A 17,643-nucleotide genomic window follows, 5' to 3' on the forward strand; every position below is an offset into this window, starting at 1 on the left:
AGGTTTTTGGGTTTCTTTTGTTTTTTGTATTTTAGGGAAGAGTCTACAGGGTGTTCAGGATCTCATTACTAGATCAGACTCATAGTGATCCACTTGTTTACAGCCTCCAAAGAGCTGGGACTATAGGCATGCACCACGGCAGGCCCTGGGATCGAACCCCTGGTCCCTGAACCTGCTTGCAGGAGCTTTAATCTGCTGAGCTATTTGGCTGGCCAATAGTTTTTTAATTACTGCCTTAATTTCATTGCCTGTGAGGAGACTATTGGGGATTTTTGCATCTTCTTGGTTCATTTTGACAGTTCATATAGATCTGGAAACTTATCCATTTCTTCTGGATTATTATTTGGAAATGACATGATCCTTTAAATAAAACTCTCAAAAATTCCACCAAAAGGTTCCTAGAACAGACAAAATCAGCAAAGTGGCAAAATATAAAATTCAAACAGAAAAATCAATAGCATTCCAGTATATCAATAATGAACCTACCAAGGAAAATATTAGGAAATTATAGAGCTTTTAAAAAATATTAAACATACTAATAAAGGCAATGAATGTAATGAAAACTATAGTATTATACTACATCCTAAAAAGAGAAATTGAAGAGAACATCAGAAAATGGAAGACATCCCATGTTCCTGCATAGACATAACCAATATCATCATCTCTTAGTTATTCTTCTCATTGCTGAGACAAAAAACCAAAACCCAAGAAGTAATGGAGGAAAGGTTTACTTAGCTTATAGTCTATAGAGGTTTCAATCCATAATCAGCTAGCTTCAAGGCAGGTTGGAACATGGCAGAGGGCAATAGTTAATGGCGATGGAAGACAGAAAAATTAAGAGGAGGGGGACAAGTCTCTTTCTGTCCCTTATATTGTATAAGATACCTATCCTAGGGCAGATGTAGCACTCACATTCTTAATCCCAGGACTGGACCAAAAATCAATCTAGATTCATCCACTTCAGAAAAGCCCTACCTACATGAACCTTGGGAGGGACATCTAGACACAAAACTATAACATAGCAAAACAACCATATTATCAAAACTGATACATAGATTTAATACAATCCCAAACAAAATACCAATAGCATTCGTCACAGAACTGGAGAAAACAATCCTAAAATTCATAGGGAACCAGATGAGACCCAGCACAGCAAAAGCAATCCTGGGCAACAGGTATAAAAGAGGAAACATCACAATCCTGGATTTAACTTATACTACCAAGCTACAGTGACAGAAACAGCATGGTACTGGCACAAAAACAGACATGTAGATCAATGGAACAGAGGATACAGAAACAACCCCAGGCACATTCAACCATGTGCAATTTCACCAAGAGTTTTTGCCAAAATCATACACTGGAGGAAAGACAGCCTCTTTAATAAATAATGCTGGAAAATCTGGCTATCCACATGCAGAAGACTGAATCTAGATGCATATATGAGAATATACTAAACAAAAATCAAATGAGCCAAAAGTCTAAATATTAAAACAGAAACAATCTATTAGGAGATAAAATATGTAAACCTTTGAAAACAAGGACTTTGATTCCCACTTGCACAATATGTTACATCAAGAATCAGCAAACAGGACTATAACAAATATAAAAGGTTCTGCACAGCCAGAGGGGGAAAAAAGTGAGGAGACAACCTGCAGAAAGGGAAAAAAGTTTTTCCAGCTACTTCTCAGAAGATTAATATTTAGAATATATAGTGAACTAAAAGGGAAAAAAATTAGTCCTTCAAAAAAAAAAAAAAAAAAAAACGATCAAACAAAAGGCAACTGAAATAGATACTTCTCAGAAGAAGTACAAATGGTCAATAAATACATGAAAAATGTTCAGTATCTCTTCCTGTTAGAGAAATACAAATTAAAGTTTGTATCTTAGTCCAGAAAGAATGAATTCTGAAATTCTATCTTAGTCTAGAAAGAATAGTTATCATCAAGAAATAAGGGGCCAGAGAGATAGCTTGGGGCCAGCAAGATAGCTCAGTGGACTAAATCACCTGCTTAGACAAGCTTAGGCAAGCACAGGGACTGCGGTTCGATCCCCAGCACCATATGCCATGCCAGCCCCACCCTAACGGCAGGCTGAGCTGGCCACAGTGTGCCTGTAATACCAGCACTGAGGAGGCTGAGAAAAAGTAGGATCACTGGGTCCAAGAAAAAGGAGTCCAAGCTGGGCAGTGGGACCCTGTAACAACAAAATACATTTTTTAAAAAAGAAAGAAATCAAGTAATAGCAAATGCTGGTGAGGCTGCAAAGGAAAAAGGAATCCTTTGACATTATGGGGCGGAATGTAAACTAGTACAACCATTATGGAAATGAGTATGTTGATTATAAATAAAATTATATATACAGATGACCTAGCTAGTCCCTCCCTAGGTATCTTCCCAAAAGAATTAAAGACATCCTATTACACTGATACATGGATATCCATGTTTATTGCAGCACAACCCATTATAGCTATGTCTCAGAAGCTTCCTATATAACCTTCAACAGATGAATGGTAAAGAAAATGTGTTATTTATACATTGTGGAGTAGTTCTCTGCTATAAAGAGGGACAAATTTTTGTCGTTTGTAGGAAAATGGATGAAACTTGAGACTACAATGTTAAGTGAACTACATCAGATACACTAGTTTAAATATTGCATGGTTTATCTTATAGGAGAAATCCGAAGTATAAATAAATTGAAAAACAAAATAAAAGACAACAAGGGGCTGGCCAAATAGCTCAGTGGATTAAAGTGCCTGCAAGCAGGCACAGGGGCCAGGGATTTGATTCCGGGCCTGCCATGCCGGCCCCAGCCCCGCTCCCAGTGCATGCTGAGATGGCAATTGAGAATGAGCGTGGTAGCATACCTGTAATCCCAGCTCTTGGGAGGCTGTAAACAGGCAGATCATTATGAGTCCAATCTAGTAGTAAGACCCTGAACACCCTGTAGACCCTTCCCTAAAATTAAAAAAAAAAAAAAAAAAGATAAAAGGAATCAGAGAAATAGTTATTTCTCAAATGAGAAGGGGACCCAGAGGTGAAGGGAGAAGGGAAGGAGAGGAGGGAAAGAAGATGGAAGATTAAGATGTGTTACTTTGGTACATGTGCCAACTACCTACAATGAATATACTCATTATCACTGCAAACACAAACTAATTCAAAAATTTAACAGAATACACTATATAATTTTACAAAAGAACAAAGCTGGAAGATTTACACATCATGATTTTAAAACTTATAATCAAGACATAATACACAAAGCAGTATATTAATGAGACACAAACATGTAAATCAATGTAATACACTAAGAAATACATAACTAAATCCTTAATTCTATAGTCAAATATGCAAGGGCAATTTGGTAGGAAAGATTTTTTTTTAACAAATCATGCTCCAATTGGTTATCCTCAGGTAAAACAATGAACACAGATCCTTTTATAGGTTCACAAAAATCAAATTGTAGAGGTGATTTTAAAAATCTAGAACTTTCAAAAGAAAAAATAGGAGAAAATCTTCATGATTTCGGTTAAACCAAGATTTCTTACATGTGACATCAAAACAACAACACACAAAGAAAAAAATGACAAAGTAGACTTAATCAAAATTAAGAACTTTGTATTTCAAAAGACACTAATTTTTAAAAAGTTAGACTGGCAGGAATATAGGTGCAAATCCTATTATCTGGTATGAGACTCATTCAGAATATCTTACATCTCTGTAGTAAAAAGAAATTGCAATAAAAGTGATTAAAACATTTGAATAGACATTTCACAAAAAAGATATATGAGTGGCTTATAGGCATATTTTAAAAAATCTTTAGGGGCTGGGGAGACAGCTCAGTGGTCTAAGCGGCTGCCTAGCAAGTTCAAGGACTGGGTCTGATCCCTGATACCGCAAGCTGTGCCAGTCCCAGAACCTTGGGCACACCATGCAGGCCACCAAAACCGGGCGTGGTGGCGCATGGCTATAATCCCAGTGCTGCAGGATGCTGAGACAGGAGAATCTCTATGAGTCAGAGCTGCATAGCAAGACCCTGTACCAAATAAAGATTTTTTTTAATTTTAAAAAAATCTTTAGTGTTCAAAGAAAATTAACATGACAACAAAGTACAAACACACAATCACTGTTAGTTATCTAGAACTGAAATGACTAGCAACAGATGTGTTAGTAGGTACTGTATATAAAGTAAGCTGAAGGGCTTTGAGGGTAAGGAAAGAAAATAATAAGCTACATGTAAGGACTGACTAGGCCTAAAAAGATAAAATTGGCTCAACAATAATAGTCCCCCAAAACAACAACAACAAAACAATAATAGTCCCATTCAACAAAAACATACCAACATACATGTATGCAACTATTCATACAAGCACTATTTTTAATAGTCTTAAAGTAGAAACCATCCATATGCCTGTCAGCTGAATAGATAAATGTGGCATTTGCATACAATGGAACATTATTCAGCCATAAAGAGCAATGAACTATTGAGAGACATTACAATACTAACAAACTTCAAAAATATCATGCCAGGACCAGGTAGATGGCTCAGTAGAACAAGTGCTTCCCTGACGAGTGCAAGGGCCTGAGTTTAATCCCCAGCTCCGCCCAAAACAACAACAACAACAACAAAAAAAAAAGCTAAAAGTGGGGCCAGGGAGATTGCTCAGTGGAATAAGCACTTCCCTGGGAAGCGCAAGGGCCTGAGTTCAATCCCCAGTTCCGAAAAAAAAAAAAAAAGCTAAAAGAAGCCAGATGCAAAATATGTACTGAATGACTCCATTTATGTGAAAGTTCCTATAAAAGCAAGTCTGACTTTTCCTAAAAAAGTAAATCTGCAGAAACAGTCAGTGGTTGTAAGAGGATGAAAAGAGTTGTTACAAACAGGCCTAGAGAACTTTATGGGATAAGGAAAACATTATTTAACTGGACTATAATAACAATTACCCAACTCTTTACATTTATAAAGATTACAAAACTGTACTTACATGTATATTTTATAGTTGGAAATTTTACTTCAAGAAAGCTACTAAAAACTAGCAATAAATTAGTGTAATTTATCAAAGAAATCTGCCAAGATCTACTGACAGCAGGGTGATACTACATATTTCTACTATAGAATAACAAAGCCCAGACTTCAAATTTTACTCTCAATTTGCTAGAAAACACCACTAGATTCCAAGAGTAAGTAAAGTATTAAAAGACTGCTCTTGTAATGAAGAATGGCTTTGATTTTTTTTTTGGGGGGGGGGGTGGAACCAGGGATTGAACGCAGGCCCTTTGCACTTGCCAGGCAAGCATTTACTCTACTGAGCTATCTCCTTGGCCCCTTGATTTTTTTTATAAAGTTAATTTTTTTCCTATTTCCAAAGATACTGAGTGTTCGCGGAGTTTGGCATTTCTAGACCCTGAGTAGTGGTGTGTTGAAAATGCCTCATGGAAGCCAAAGCCACACTTGCAGCATTCCCTCTCGGGCCAGCCGGGCCCCTCAAATGCGAGCTGCGCCCCTGGCCAGCACCCAGACCAGCCCACACCCTGGTGGTGGCCCCACCTTCTGCTGTGGGCTCACTTGCTGCTGTGCCCCAGCAACCTGGTCTGATGGCCTGGATGGCCACCACCGCAGCAGGTGTGGCTGTGGGCTCCACTGTGGGGCACACACTGGGCCACACCATCACAGGTGGCTTCAGTGGAGGAGGCAGCGGCAAGCCGACAAGCCCAATATCACTTATCAGGAGCCTCAGGGGGCTCAGCTGCAGCAGCAGGAGACCGGGGCCCCTGCTACTTTGAAATCAAGCAGTTTCTGGAGTGCACACAGAACCAGCCTGATGGGAAGATCTGTGAAGATCTCAAGGAAGTGTTGAGGCTGTGCAGGATGGCAAACAGCCTCCTCTACGCAGGAAGTTCACACTGAACAACTGGAAAGTTGTTCAGACTAAGTTACTTTAGCATAAATGTTATTAATACAAGAAGTGTAAAACGATTCAGTTACACCTCTCCCTGTAGCTTCAGTGCTTCAGAACGGCCATGGAAGGTGTTCCCACCACACCGATGTGCTACACTTGGGACACATATGGCCTCCTTAAGCCAGCTGTTTGATGTTATTAATCTGAATAAAGTGATTTGTGGTTTTCATCCAAAAAAACAAAGACACCTATGTTTGGTTTTTTTCTTTCTTTTTTGGTGGAACCGGGGACTGAACTCAGGCCCTTGCACTTACCAGCCAAGTACTTATTCTACCAAACTATCTTCCTGGTGCCAAAGACACTCATGTTGATAATCTTTTTTAAAGGAAAATTTTAAAAATCTTTTATTTAGGGGCCAGGGAGATGGCTCAGTGGAATAAGCACTTCCCTGGCAAATGCAAGGGCCTGAGTTCAATCCCTGGTTCCGCAAAAAAAAAAAAAAAAAAAAAAAATCTTTTATTTATTTATTTGGTACAGGGTCTCACTATGCAGCTTGGACTCATAGTGATCCTCCTATCTTAGCCTCCCCAGCACTGGGATTACAGGCATGTACCACCATGCTCAGTTTCGGTGGTTGACTCGGCACACCCAGGTTCCAGGGTAGCAGAGTATGCAGTACCACGGATCAAACCCAGGTCCTCATGCTTGCCAGGCAGGTGCTTAGACCACCAAGCTATCTCCCCAGCCCTGTTGATAATATTCTTAATCCTTGTTGAAATTATGTTCTATATTTGAACCAAATGCTCTTCCCTCTTCTGGCTAAAGAAATACACCAATAGATCTATCTAATCTTTTTTTTTAAGTTTCACATAGACATGCATAGATAAAAGACTGCCAAATTATATTTTCCAGCTCTTTCTGTGTCAGCGTATTTTTGGCCTTTGGCTTGCAATCTGAAAGGAGAGGACCAAAATACTTTTATTACATTTAAGTGGGACTCGAAGCTGTTTCTAGGCTCCTCTTAACACATTCCAGCTGATTAGTGCATATTTTAACAAAAGCCTACTATCCTTTCCTAACCATTTAATTGGTTAAGCGCTTCGGATATTTGCCACAAGCAGTCACTTTAAGTCATTGATTAAATAAGTTTGCACATCAGCACAATCTGAAATCCGTTTCCTTTTCAACCAGCTGGGTTGAAGAAGCAATCTTAAAGACAGCCCAACTGAAGGAGAACTAAGAAGAGTGCAGTGCCCTGCATGACAATGATCTACCATGCAAGGAAGAACCAGAGAATTTAGAGGAATTAGAAAGAAAAACCCAAATTGTCGAGTAAGTACTTCGTGAAGCTTTCTGACTCACAAATCACACTCATGTACACTTATTACCAGGGTAAACTAAAAGCCAGTCGGCTGATACATCCTTTTCTTATAAGCACCTCAGAATACTGTATTCCCTGAAAGCTGCTGTGGGCCTCGTGCCTTGTCCTGATGGTGGAGGTCATCACCACTAGCTGATGGTGCAGTACGCAAAACTGAGGGTCACATGGACTTTGTTTCTGGTTGTTTTCACAAGAGAAAGTGGTCTTAAGATTCACATTTTTAGCCAGAGGGAAAGACAGCTTTCTCATTTTCAACATAAAAAAAAAGAGAAAAATTACTTAGCAGGTTTAAGGCAAACCAATTTATTACATAACACAAGAAAACAAAACACTGGGGGAGAAAACAGGATCGCTGTGGTATATTACATACAGACTTCCCTGAATGCTCTCGGGAGAAATCTAAGTGTTCACTGAGAACACAATGATCACACACATGCTTTCATTTTTATAACACCAGTAATCTTTCTTAAGGGATAGGCAAGCCACATTTTCCAAGAGTCATACTCTATAATTAGGGAAGTTCTGATACATGGATTGATAGATACTTGAGCTGATTTTAGAAACACAGTAAGAAGGTATGGAAGCCTTTTAGGAAGAGCTGAAAAATTACAATACTTTTTTTTTTAGTACAGGGTCTTGCTACACAGGTCAGACTCGTAGTAATTCTCCTGCTTTCAGCCTCCCAAGCGCTGGGATTGCAGGCATGCGCCACCAAGCCCAGCCTTAGTCACCCTCTCAGGGTACCTTGGGGGTGGGGCCAGCATGGCACGGGGATCAAACCCCAGTCCCTGCGCCATTGGCGGAGCTATCTGGCCGGCCTTTAAAATACTTTGATAATCGTTATATGTGTATAATGGTCTTTGGTTTCTATGTCATGTCTTTATTTTCCCATGTTTATTTCAATCTTTACTTCAATGATTTCATCTTAATTATTTGGTGATGAGTTTTATATTAAAATATATACTTCAAGGTAGTGCTGTGTCATCTAATGATACATGTGCAGCCAAAGAAGACATTTAGTCACAAGAGACCAAGAATGAATGCTGGATTTGAGCCAGTGTCTTCTCTATACATTTGCCATACTTGTGGAAAGTCATCCTGACTATTCTGGGCCTTCATCTACCCTCATGCAAGACGAACTAGGCCCTAAGGGCCACTGAGGTGTAATTACCATGTCAAATAATAATACATCCTTTCAGCAGGTGTCCTCCAGGATTCTACACAGCCTGATTTTTTAGTTATAACAAGATGACTTGTCATAATCAGTAAGGCAGAAAATAAGGCTGGATCATCCAGTTCTGGGCTTAAGTTAAAATGAGTAAAAAAGTAATCAGTAAAGAACAAGTAAAAATAGTTAATAAGTACGAAGTATAGATTCAACCTCTAGAATACCTGTACTGAATTTTTTCCTTCACAACTAGATACACTGATGCTATTTTGAGGAAGTGTTAAAAATGTCAGATTGTTTTTAAAAAATTTTTATAGGTCTGAAGAGGTTAAAACTTTATTAGTCACCATATTTACTATTTCTTTAAGATGCTGAGAATTTGTTTTTCTTAAATTGACCAGCTCTGTATAGATGAAGGCCACATTTATATCTGCTCATCTGGAGAGATATACGATATGCAAGATACTCAAGATCACATAAATCCAGGCCATTTACAAACACATACACACACACACATCAAACACAGAGAAAACTTCTCCTAGACTACAATGCTAAAGGAACCACATTTAGGGTCACATAAAATCACATAATCTGCGTAAGTAAACGGCTCTGCACGTGAGATAGCACTACCTCATACAAAAACAAAATTTGACTTTGATGAACAATACAATTTTACTACTAATTATAGGACATTTTACTTAGTGCTATGAGAAGTTGTCAAGTGAATCTGAAGAAATATTTTTTTTTTAATTGAAAGAATGTTTTTTATGAATGAGAATAAGGAAAGGAGCAATGTCAAATAGACTGGGGTAAGAACTGATCCAAAATGAAAGAAAAAGGAGAGAAATACCTCAGCATACCTACAATGAAAAGCTCATCAGAATCACACCAGATTTCTCAACACAAACCATCAAATTAAGAAATACCTCAGCGGCCACAGAATTAACTGATTATCTAATTAGGTGGCTACAAACTGCTACTCACTTGCAAATCTAACGCTAAATAGCAGCCGTTTGAGGGGTCGGTATCATTCCTCTGCAGGGTATCTTCACTGTCTGTTTTAAACTAGTCATGCTGGGGCCCAGGGAGAGGGCTCAGCAGAATAAGTGCTTGCCTGGCAAGCACAAGGGCCTGAGTTCAATCCCTGGTTCCGCAAAAATAAATAAATAAATAAATAAATAAAACTAGTCATACTCATGTGAGTGTGACTTGGTAGAATGGTGCTCTATGACTGTCACTACTTGGGGGCCTGCCGCGTAGCTCAGTTCTTTAAGTGGCTGCTTCAACAAAGCTGTCAGGCTCAGGTTGCTGTGGTTTGATCCCCACAACTCCAGCCAGCCAAACCTGCCCTGAGGGCACTCAGAGCCAAAAAAAAAAAAAAAAAATCCTTCTGACTGTCTCTACTCAGAAGCCTAATATGGACTATTAGGCAACACAAAGGGCCATGAATGAGAGAATCATCTTACTATGAAAGAAGTTACGTTCCATCCTGTTAGTTGTCTCCATATATCCATCTTTTCTGATGGGCTCCAAGACTCTTGTTCCCAACAAACCAGGACCACTGCAGCTATTTTATATAATGTCCCATATTCAGTGGGAATTTATGAATTCAGACATGCTCAATCACACAGTAATTGTGTGGAGGACTGAAATAATATGGCTTTTACTTCTCCTCCAGTTTGCTGTCTATCTTTGATCATTTTAGCACTCTTCCTAAGTTAAGTAGGAAAAGGACAAGGAGGTGGGAATTCATGGTGCACTTCAGCAGCATTGCTGATGAACTGGGTTCAAGAATACATTCACACAAGTTGACAGGCTCGATTTGATGAGCTTCTGAGAACTGAGTGGAACCCACACAACCACATATAACAGGTCACAGAGGACAGGGACACTGTCACTTCTAAACAGTGTACGTAGGGAAATGCCCCTATTTTCCCAATGGACAGATGATGACTGTCTACACAGCCATGGCCAAGAACTTCTCCACTGAAAACTGTGATGACAGAGTAACAGGGCAGATAAGGAGGGAAGAGGAAAGGGACTTGAAAAAAGAAGGGCCCCTGAGGTGGTAGCAAAGATGGGGCAGAGAAGCACCAGCAGTCAGGAAGACCATGTTGCTTAGGGTTCAGAATGTGATCTATCTCCTCTACCAATAAAATTAGAACAGGAAATGTCACTCACACTGAAAACCAGAAGGTAAAAAAATGTATAGCTGGTAGCTTTGTCTGTAGATTGCTGGAATCGGGAGACGATATTGCCATATTCTCAGTAAGGCCAACAGAAAATAATCATGCCCTGCTTTAGTATTACAACAGGTAAAATAGCCAAGTTCTACAAAAAAGTAAAACAATCTTATCAACTATGTATTGTTAGTCACTTCTGACAACTTCACTTCTGACAACTGAATCAAGAGTCTAGAAGTATCTTCCCTTCCTAGACAGAGGACTATTTTAAGGAGGGATAAGGTAAACCATTATCAGGAAAGCCACTTAAAATCTGGAGAAAGGATTCTTTAATCGGCAAGGGAGGTGAGTCTTGGCCAGAAAGGGCCTTAGGTGTGGAACGACTCAGACTGCCTCAAAGCTCAGGGGTGTGTAAGAACACCTGAGGATGTGACCTCGCTTGTCTAGCACAGGTGCACAGTGGGATACAGTTATGCAAATATTACCTAGCACAGGTAATCACGCATGTGCTGCTCATGAGCTCTTATGCTCTGCTCTGTTCCATGCTGCCTGCTGTTGTTGCTGATGTGTTGCACATGTGTGTTCTTTAACCTTGGGACCTTATCTGAGAAAATATGCCTTGAACCCCCAAGCAGGCCAACACCTTAGTAAAGAGATAACCAAGCAAAAGAACAAAAGGAGAACTAGCAATGAAGACACAAAATTTCTGAAGCTGGAAACAGAGGGACAGATAAAAAGGGAAGCCATGTGAGAGCCACAAAGTGGAAGTGGGTATCCCACTTCTCCGACAGCTCTAATGGGAAGTGTAGGTTTTGTGGCATCACTGGAGAGCTCTTATTCATGGAGACCTAGATGGAGATACAGAAGACATGTACTATCACACTAGCAATGCACTAGTCATATTCAACAAAAGAGAATTAGTCAAAGTCCCACCTCTCACTAGCCTCAAGGTTTTAGATACATAATCTTACGATCTTCATTAGTGTAGGAAAGGAGACCCTTCGGAAACAGAATAAATACTCTGGCTAAGTAGAAGCACCCAGTGTTGAAGAGACATAAGTTTGGATTCCTGTGTGGTTTGGGGAAAGCCCATCTCTTCCAATTTTAAGTTTTTTCATTGATAAAATAGAGATAATAACCTACAGCAACCTAATGACATCTGGTCCACTTGCCCTTCTTCATTTTACAGGACTGCTTCAAATCCTCAATTTCCTGGCTTGCAGGAACCCTATTTTTCTAACACTGACCCTATTCCCAAGAATGTATTCACTCACAATCCCTCCAAATTCTGATCTCCTGTGTTCTCAGGTGGTTTTTCTGCCAACCCTGAAAAAATTCCACAGACACCAAATTGCCTCCTCCACCAGTTTCTCCCTAGACAGGATACAAACCTAGCATTTCCACAGTTTTAAAGGCACTGGTACTTGTCCCCATAACTTGGGGACATGTACAGAAAGAAGGCCATGCCTTTGTGCAAATTCACTCATTCCTGTCCCTCTTCTTCCTTTCTCCTGACCTTTTCCTGAATTAGCTCCACATTTTCTCCATCTATGTAGCTGAAGTGATTACCCTTCCTCTCAAGCCTCAGCACTGGCTGACCACTAAGCCCATGAACAGAGATTCACTTTCTCCCCCAGGAATTTGAAATATTTTCACAATAGAACATTATTTCAGAAAATGCACCAGCTATTAAAGTACTAACATTTTCTCCTCTTCCTCAAGGGACTTTGCAGGATTGTTAAGCAAGATAAATGAAACCAAATGCTAAGGTGCTAGCACAATGCCTTGCACATGACAGACACAAAGTAAATACTGGATATCACATAATGACCAGCATAGGTAGATATAATCCTTCAAAAAACATGCCTACACCAGCACAAGAGAATGACCACTTATAGGGAGAGGACCTTGGACCCTGACTAGTTGAGGTAACTGACAACAATCAAAGCTAAGAAGCTCTAAATCTTTCTTCAAAAACACAAAAATCATGATAACCAACAGAGTACAATGGCTTGCCTGCCTTTATCCAGAGTCACAATATACAGCCAAATAGACAGCAGCACAACTACTAAACAATAAGTCTCTTCTGATCACCCCAATTCATGAAAGAAGTAAATCCTGAAGCACTGCTGCATCAACTTTTCTGGAAAATTCACTTTGAATTTTGAATTTCATTCAGTAATTACATAAATTTTTGATGTATTACAATTCAAAACATTTTCTCTTATTTGGCCATTCCTGTTACCATTCTTGCACCTCAAAACACAAAACATACACAGCCCAATTCAGATCTTTATGATGACAAAGCTAATTTTCCACAGGAAATTCTCATGGGGTTGGCCTTTGGCATTCCTGCCAGCAGAATCTGGCCTGGTAGATTGTTTGCTCCCTCTGAAGCTCAGCTAGTGATGACTGTCTTTGGGCAGCAGCACAGTAAGTCTGGGTATTTTGCCAGATTCCTGGAGTGTAAGTAGCAAGGCGCCTCAGGCCTATGCCAAGAACAGTGTTTCTAGGCATTTAAGTCAGTTTTCCTCCTTAAATGACACCAGTTTAGAAGAGTTCTGTGCATATGTGAACATAAGTACACACACAGAAGGTAGCTCACCAACAAGCCTTAGTTTGGGAAACAAAACTGAAGGAATATGTGGTACACACAAACCTTCACAATGAACCACTGTCAGCTGCCCCTTCCAAAGGGTGAAGAGGAACCTGAACGTAGTCAAGTAAAGGAATATTGAGCCCAAGCCCTCCGTCTATCTCCAAAAGCAGTTTTGACATTAATCCCAGCCTAAATGGAATTATAGATTATATCTGATAAGAAAAATGTGAAGAATCAGTCAATTGAGAAAGACCAACTCCAGTGGCAGCAATAAGGTCTTTTAGGAACTACTACAAATGGGATCTAAACTCTCAGAACTACAACAAGAATTGTGTGTCTCTGAAAACAGACAATACAATCCAAATTCATCCATAAGATTCCAAAGAACTTCAAGAGGTAGAACTAAAAGTCCCATGATTCTGGTCTAAACTTTCTGTAACACAGAGACCTGTAAGTCAGTTCTTTCTTCGGGCAAGCCTACACTGCATCTAGCCTAGTGTGCTAAGAATGCTGCCTCAGTGAGTCTAACAAGAGAAATCACAAAGATCTGCCAGTAAAGATAAATGTATAGAGCACTGCAATCAAAAGCTACAGTTATTAATCTAGGCTTTAAATCAGCCTAATTAAGTACCCTCTCCCAAATTCCAAGCCAGTGGCACATCACTCACCTTCCTCAAAGCTGGCATTCTTCTGTCTCACTAGTACACGGAAGTTTTCAGCAGGAGTCACACTTCCAACCTGGAACATCACAGACAATGAACCTGCAGGTTACTTCTCTTGTTGGCAACACCCCAAGCAATGCAATATGCTTTAATGTGGTACATATGCTCTTAAAGGCAAAGGGAAGGCCATTTCTGACACTGACATTTCGTTTACAGGGCTGTTAAAAACTAGGTGACTAAGTGGTCACATAGTTCGCCCATCTACTTTCACTCACTTTTCTTTATGCAAACTGACTTGTGTCCAAAAGTTGGGTTCCTAAAATGCTAGGCCCAGACAGCTCAGCTTGAAGGCTCTCTGTGGTACAGCCTGCCTATATATTCTGATACTAAACCAATTAGGAAGGGGAGGATGAGCTAGGGTGGGGTCACATTAAATATACTCATCCCACTATGATGACATGAGAAACATCAGCGTAATGTTTGATTCACTCAACTGCCCCTTTAGGGAGACTGCTTTTGGCCCAAAAGAATCAAAGGTTTGGTAGAATACACAAATATGCTCTATAGGAACACATTCCCGGTAAGTAAAAGCATACAGTGTACAAAGACTTACAGCAGTCTAGAGGGAAAAGTGCTGCAGCGGGGAGTTTCAAAGATGCAAACCCTAGCCATCCTATATGGCACTTTCTGATCACTGACCATCGTCTTTAATCTGCTGGCCCCAGCCTACAAGGCCTGAGTAGCACTAAGCTCACAAGAAAAGAAAGCCATGGGGTTTCTATTAGAGCTGGTGAACCTTAGCACAAAGTGAACTGTTTCTATTCTGCTTTGCAATAGCAAGCAGAAAAGTTCTTGGAACAAAAAGATGAGTTTTTCCTATATTATAAAATATCCAAACGAAATCCAAATCATTTTGTAAATCCAAATCATTTATTTTTCTATTAACTTATTTTTCCTCTTGGCAATGGTAATTGAATCCAGAGCCTTCTCACTAAGCTACATCCCAGTCCATTATTTTATTTTTCATTCTGAGACAGGTTCTAAGTTGCCCAAGTTGGCCTTGAACTTGCCATCTTCCTGTCTCAGCTTTCCAGAGTACTGGAATTACAGGCATGTCCACTAAACCCAGCTTAAGACATTCAATTTTTTTGAGAGTATTTCTGTTTGAGGTGTCGCCAAAGACATGCCTTAGTGCCTACCTTCCTTGCCACTGTAATTTGCTAAAAAGACACAATTTTAAAAATCCACTGATTCAAAATAAAACTGCTTAAAATAAGGTAGTCTTTTCAAGTTCCAAAAACCTTCCCATTAAATAAAGCACTTTATGTCAAAATACATGACTTGGGGATGAAATCCTAAACTTGAGAATCCTGTTCTGAAATTATGTTAGAAAAAGACACAGGGAAATTATACAAACTTAAAGTTCCTAGAGAGTAAGACTAAGACCATTAACCCTCATTTATTGTTTTGACTAAAAGAAAACTTGCAATATAAAGCTAAGAAAAAAAATCTGTACAAAAAGTGCTATTACTACAGGGATGATAACAAATACCTATAACCCCAGTACACTGTGACACTGCGGCAGGAAGATCTCAAGTTCAAACTCAACCTAAGCAACTCAGTGATTCAGCAAGACCCTGTCTCAAAATAAAAAATAAAAAAAGGCTGTGGGTGTATCTAAGTGCAAAGGACCTGGGTTCAATCTTCAGTAAAGGGAGGTTAGGGTGGAACCTACCACTAAGATTTTTCATGTTGTGCAAACTGTTCAAACCGAGGGGCCAGTGAGATAGCTCAGCAGTCTAAAGTGCCTGCTTAGGCAAATTTAGGCAGGTGCAGGGACTGCAGTTCAATCCCCGGTACCATATGCTGCGCCAGTCCTGCCCTCAGGGTAGGCTGAGCAGGCCAAAAAAAAAAAACCCTACTACAAAATGAAAGAAGTTTATGATGGAAGAGCCTACATGCTAAGTTCATAGACCACACAAGCTGATACCATCTTCCCCAAGCCCCAACCTTTCTGCACACACACTGGAAGAGCCCTGCTTACCTTGGTGACACTGCCTTCAGCCACACTAGAGACACTGAAGTGGGCTTCCCCTTCCTCAGTTTTGTGTTTTTTAACGGTGAGTCCCTCTTCATGGCTAGAAAAGAATTTCTTTCTTTAAAACAAAACCCAGATTTTTTTTTTTAATGTGAAGAGTATAAACTTATTTTCCAGCATCAAAACAAAATAGTGGGCCAGCGAGATAGCTCAGCAGACTAAGTGCCTGTTTACACAAGCGCAGGGACTGAGTTCCATCCCCAGCATTACATGCCCCCAGGCGTACTGAGCCAACCAATGAGATCAGGTGTGGTGGCACACACCTGTAATTCCAGCACTGGGGAGGTTGAAAACAGGAGGATCACGATGACTCTAAGCTGTAGAGCTGTACCAAATACATTAAAAAAAAAAAAAAGGTGGAAAAAAATAGTCACAGTACTTTGTCCTTTACAAACACCCCACCTTGCTCCCCTAGCTGCAGGGCCCCCAGTGGGCTGACCTGGGGCCACCTGGCTTTCTCCTCCAGCAACATATAAATCATAATTAGGTGTATCATGAGGTCCTCACAGAAGATGAAACTGCAAGCACGGGTAATGGAAATACAATGTTTAAATAAGAAAGCCATCTACCTTTCAGATACTGTAGTCCCTAGCTCAGAAGTGAGAGCTATTAGCTTTCCATGTACTTGTAATAACTTTTATCTCACACTATGTGAGAGCTTTATAAGCTTCTACCTACAACTGTCAAAAGTTACTAGATAATCTTTAATTGAACATACAAGAGCTTCTTAAAGAATTTTTACACTATTTTTAAAAATGCTTTAACAAAACCATTTAATTATTTTTTTTAAATAAAACTAATTCTATTTAGGGCAATATATATGCTAAGCCAACAGCATCTGTGTATTAAGAAAAAAAACAACTCCAAGAAAGTGTGACAAACTTTTTGCCTCAATTAACACACTGGCTTTAGCAGTGTGCCTCTGGGGCAAGAGGAGGTCAAGTTAACTGCAAAGAAAATGAAAATACAATCCAAAGACTCTCACACACTTTCCCAAACACTACAGAGCATAACGATATTAAAATTTTTCTCCTAGTAATTGGTCTAGGACAAAATCAGGCATTAAGGGATGGCTGAATGAATCAAATAAGAAATTAGTAACTATGATCTAGTATTTTTTTAAACAACTAATTTTAATTAAACAAAAATCATAGTTATTATGTGTAATATGACATTGTGAAAGATGTATACACTGTGGGATGGCTAGATTGAGCTACTTAGCATATGTGTTACCTCGCAGCTGTCCTTTTTTTATGGGTACAGTTACAATCTACTCTCTTAGTGATTTTAAACACTAGTGTTTCTATGTGTTGTTCCAAACCCCAAAGTTAAGGTAATGAGTTCTGAAGGAGAGATTATCTTAAAAATAAAGCAGAAGTTGCCTCCCTGCGTGGTGTTTCAATAGCAAATCTCCTCTCATAGGCAAAGCATCACAGTCATGCATCACACATGAACAAAAAGTTCTATCCTTTGATGTCTTTTTCATTTTCTTTTTGTACATGGTCTCACTATGCAGACTGGACTCGTAGTGATCCTCCTGTTTTCAGCCGCCCCAGCAGTGGGATTACAGGCGCGTGCCACCACGCCTGGACTCAATCAACAGCATGCCTGGGGGTGGGGCCAGCGGGGCATGTGGTACCCAGGGATCGAATCCTGGTC

The 17,643-nt window shown here is 39.8% G+C and overlaps 1 protein-coding gene across 1 annotated transcript in view; it reads right to left on the minus strand.

Moving 5' to 3' along the window:
- Xrcc5 (X-ray repair cross complementing 5) overlaps window positions 1-17,643 on the minus strand; it is a 135,112-nt gene that overhangs the window by 50,878 nt on the left and 66,591 nt on the right. The window contains exons 15-16 of the mRNA XM_004641367.3: window positions 15,931-16,024; window positions 13,893-13,962 (exon numbers count right to left, since the gene is read on the minus strand). Coding sequence (XP_004641424.1) covers window positions 13,893-13,962; window positions 15,931-16,024 — 164 coding nt within the window. The remainder of the gene's footprint in view (window positions 1-13,892; window positions 13,963-15,930; window positions 16,025-17,643) is intronic.

This window comes from Octodon degus, unplaced genomic scaffold (assembly GCF_000260255.1).
Source record: "Octodon degus isolate 3935 unplaced genomic scaffold, OctDeg1.0 scaffold00135, whole genome shotgun sequence".
In the NCBI taxonomy this organism is placed as follows: Eukaryota; Metazoa; Chordata; class Mammalia; order Rodentia; family Octodontidae; genus Octodon; species Octodon degus.